The sequence below is a fragment of the Egretta garzetta genome, unplaced genomic scaffold, assembly GCF_000687185.1.
Source record: "Egretta garzetta isolate BGI_Z169 unplaced genomic scaffold, ASM68718v1 scaffold252, whole genome shotgun sequence".
In the NCBI taxonomy this organism is placed as follows: domain Eukaryota; kingdom Metazoa; phylum Chordata; class Aves; order Pelecaniformes; family Ardeidae; genus Egretta; species Egretta garzetta.
The window spans coordinates 643,487-648,006 of record NW_009259028.1 but is presented as its reverse complement, the minus strand read 5'-3'; the positions used below and the strand labels follow the sequence as shown (position 1 = coordinate 648,006).

The 4,520-nt window shown below is 43.8% G+C and overlaps 1 protein-coding gene across 1 annotated transcript in view; it reads right to left on the bottom strand.

Annotated features, from left to right (window-relative positions):
• The window catches only part of MACROD2 (mono-ADP ribosylhydrolase 2), an 892,593-nt gene extending 892,439 nt beyond the window's left edge, over nt 1-154 (bottom strand). The window contains exon 1 of the mRNA XM_009634665.2: nt 48-154. Within this exon, the coding sequence (XP_009632960.2) occupies nt 48-154 (107 nt within the window). The remainder of the gene's footprint in view (nt 1-47) is intronic.
• Between the last annotated feature and the right edge of the window lie 4,366 nt (nt 155-4,520).

Here is a 4,520-nt window from a genome sequence, read left to right as displayed (position 1 = left end):
CGGTTTAAAACCAGGTGCTGTGGTCGTAGCTGCCGGGCTGGCGTTACCGGGAGCGGGGGGCTCTGCTCGGTGGGCGCGCGTCCGTTTCCCCGCGCCGTTGCTGTGGAAAACGCTGCTCCCCGCTGCAGAGCCGCACCTCGAGTGAGGCCGGCATCCACCGGGGACCGAAGGTCAGGGGAGGCGCGCCTCGGCCCTCCTTCGCTCTCCGTTGCCCTTACGGAGATGAACGTTTTCCTTGTCTGAAGAAACATGCAAACTTCCATAGACCAAGTGAGTAAATACAAAAGCTTTCACGCAGCTCTATGGATCCTCTTGGCTTCGCTTGCGTCCCCATGGAGGTAAAGGCCCTCCCTGGTGCAGGTGAATAGGCTTGGCCCTGGAACACAGCAGGTGCTGGTAGGTGCTTAATTTGGAGCTTGGCGGGTGTTACAAGGGGCTGGGGTGACAAAGGACATGCTCCCGGCCCTTCCTCTGCCACATAACACTTGTGAACCAACACAACATCTCCTGTAAAAAGTAATTCACGGTGGGATGAAGGTGGCTGGCTAAAGTCAGGCGTAGGAAGGTGTCTCTGTGAAAAATGTACCACCTCGGCTAAACCATAGGGAGAGATCTTACTTCTGGTCAAGAAGAGGCCGTGCTTTGGCCATACGCTCTTTTGCTGGACCCGTGACAAAGAAAGGTGAGGCACAACATCGCAACTTTCAACTTCTTTACTCGTCATCTCTGCTAAACAAGCATGTTAGCCCCTCTGCTGTTGCCATTAATCTTAGGTCACGGTACAATTCCTTACAGCAAAATCCTTAGTCTTATCACACTGATGCGAGGGACCACTCAAGAGTTTACCTTTTAACCAGTTAAAAATCAGACTAAGATTCCTCTTTAGAAAGCATACATTAATACTCAGATTAGATCAGCTCCTAAGGGTGTATTATCATCCTCTATCTTTACTCGATTTCTTCACTTTGCCCCGGTGATGTGCTTTGGTAGGCCCAAGCACAGTTTTCTCATCCTGATAATAAAAATGAGGGAGAAGCCAACAGGTAAACAGGCATTTAAAAAAAAAAAAAAAGAGCTTAAACCATGCTTGCTTGCATGATGTGGAGCAAGTATTTGAACCTGTATCCTAGATCACCGTGTATTTACCAAGCTACTGAATATTCGAGTGTCCTGTGGGATCTGTTCCACATTTTATAAATCAATGTTTATTGGACCAGAAGGGGAGAGAGAAAAAACTTCACTCTCTTCCTGTAAAGGGCATTCGTATGCATTCTTCAGTTTCATTTGTCAAAGCCGCTACAATAGCCAGAATTTTGGAAAATATGTAAAGAAAGTTTGTATATCTATAAAAGGAAATGAAAATATGTAGCCTGATGTTTACACCGGCACCAAAATGAAAGACCAGATAAAGGTGGGAATAAAGCTTTCTTCAACTTAAAAATAAAAATGTTCAAATGTTCCACTTCCAGTAAGAAAATTATTATTGTGTTTACTTTTTTTTTTTCTTATCCCCCCCCTCAGTTGCTGGTGGTACAATTGATTCCACTGAAGCAGTAAGAAATCATGTCACTGACTTCAATATGAGCATGACCTGTCCTTCTCTTCGTACACTTGTTGATTCTGGAGGCGTTAAACCTTCCAAAGATCACTGATCCTCCAGGTCAAGTAAAATCGTAAGCTGTTTCCCAGCTAATTTGGGCTAGGTCTTCCTCACTGGTCCTGAATAGGAACAAAATGTTCAGCTTTGTAGCTATGAAACATGAATAATCATTCCACAGCTGTCTGCAAGCATGCGATTCCCACAGCCAGAGCTAGAATAATATGTGGGAAATGGGCTGTCAGAAATGCTGTTTGGGGAACACACCTAATTTCTTTATACAGAAGGATGTTTTTCCCTGGTCAACTACATGTAATGCCTGCCATGACTGAATTTTAAAGGGACAAGGGTACAAACATATCAGACTTTCTCTCTGACCAGTTCATGGCTCTCAGTCAGCAAAGGAAAGAAAACATCCACACGACAAGAATAATCATCCTGCTCCCTAGATGCTGGCAGCAGCCTAAGCGTGACGGATGCACTTGACCCCTTAACCAAACTAGGGGTGCAGGCTCCAAAGGAGGTAAAGGCCTGAGCTGTAACCAGGCCAAGAACTCCTCTAGCTTCAATCTGTTCTCTGAAAGTGCACAAAGGAGCAGAGTGACACAGTGAGCATCGAGGCATATGAGCTTGGAACACTGATCATGCAATGAACACATGAATAGCGGGTGGCTTTTCCAAGACTCATTTATCAAGGAACAAAATTAGTTGTGGGTACAAGGAGTTTCGTGCCTACCTTTCTCACTGCATCTAATTTGCCTACAAGGCAACCACTTTATTCTATAAATATGACAGCCTAGGTGAGCCTGCTTTCGGCCTCCCTACTAGGCAGCATGGCTGCATGGCGGCGATCTCCCCTTGAGCTGGGATGCCTCTCGAGGTTGCCACTCGAGGCAGAGACACCTTTTACCAATGGCAGATCTTTGGTAAGTGACTGATAGCATGCTGAATTAATATTAATGAAACATGACTAATCCACATAGCTACTCAATTATTATACATTTTGAATAGATAATTCCATTAGACTTAAACCGTTGTCCAAGTCTGAGACTAAGATTGGACCTTAGAATCATAGAATCATAGAATCACTTTGGTTGGAAAAGACCTTTAAGATCATCGAGTCCAACCTTTAACCTAACCCTGCCACCCGACCACTAAACAATGTCCCTTAGCACCTCATCTATCCTTCTTTTAAATACCTCCAGGGATGAGGACTCTACCACCTCCCTGGGCAGCCCATTCCAGAGCCTGACAACCCTTTCAGTGAAGAAGTTTTTCCTAATATCTAACCTAAACCTGCCCTGGCGCAGCTTCAAACCATTCCCCCTCGTCCTATCATCTGTTACCAGGGAGAAGAGGCCGACCCCCTCCTCACTACAGCCTCCTTTCAGGTAGCTGTAGAGGGCGATCAGGTCTCCCCTCAGCACCTTGCTGCACCTAGGCTCCATAAAAACTAGTTTAGAAAGCAAGAGGGTCCAGCTGAACCTCGTGACTCAACAGGAGGGTATTCCTTACCCTTTGCATCTCCAGTCTGCATGTGAATTGTTCTAACTCGATTCTAACTCAATTTTCCTTTGTATGCTTCTTCCATGCAGCAATTAGTAAAGGTGAACCTTGCCATCAAACTTACTGAACCTTGGCAAACCCCTGTTAAACTTTGTTAAATTCCTTTGAACTCTGCCAAATTATCATTTTACCTCAGTAAAACACACTGCTGCTGCTCTCTTTTGGGTGAGGTACATTCCACTCATTTGCAACACTAGCACACTGCAATGAACTCTAAGGAAAGCAGGGAACAAGATGTACACTAGGTCTTTCTCTTCCTGCAATAGACTAGCTGGCACAGGGGCATGATATTAAATAGAAATACATTGTATTTTCTTTTTCATAACATCGCTGATCAGAGATTTAGCCTGAAGTGGAAAGTTTGCCCATTGTTATCAAGCAAGGAATGTCTCCCAACAGATAGTGTCCTAGAAGTGGGTTGATGCTTGACACAATACTAATTAGTATAACACACAATACAGTAATTAACTTGTGCCTCTAGGCAGACACTTAACCGTCCACCTAAATGGATGAGATTGTTCAAGGGCGACACTGGATTTACAGCAGACATGAGTGGGCATGAATAGAAATCCCAGGAGATGCTAATGGAGAGGACAAGTCTACACAAAAACCACCAGCACAATGGCCAGAAGTAGAAGCACTAGAATGGAAGCAGGGAAGTCAACGACAGTGATCTTTGAGAGAAGCGATCGAGAGATGTGATCAGAAGTAACGAATGTGGTGGGAAAATTTATCTAAAAAGCAGCATTTCAGTACTTGGATGAAAACCAATCAGGCTGCAAAATAGGAGATTGTTTTTCTGCAAAAACTGTAGTGAGCTGTATACATGGTAGCCTAAAGCAATACTCAGAAAGCTTAAAAATGTTCATTTGAAACAATGAGCATGAAAATGAGACTGATAGGAAACTGGTATTTGCCTAATTATCTGGGTGTATTTAGTTCATCCAAGGTCTGGCAAACACACTGGTGACATTCTACAGAGGAACACAGGAAAACTTGGAAACATCCAAAAATAGCATTTAAGAGATATATAGCCTGGGCAGAATACACGTTTCTACTAATAGCTGTAAAATTAACATTTAACATACAGATAAAGTAATGACTGGTTAGAGAGTTCCTGTTAGAGATATAATAGGAAATGTAAATTAATATGAGAGTGACTACTACAGTGTCTAAGTGAATAAATGTACCAAAGGAGAGCTAGAGCTTCAATTCAAACAGCTGGATCATCCAACCGAACTAGCATTACAGCCCCTACACACAGCATTACGATCTCATCAATCATCTTGACCAAAATAAAGGCAGAGGTGTGGCAGAACCCACACTGAGCCTAGAGCAGAGGAAAGCCAAGCAGAGT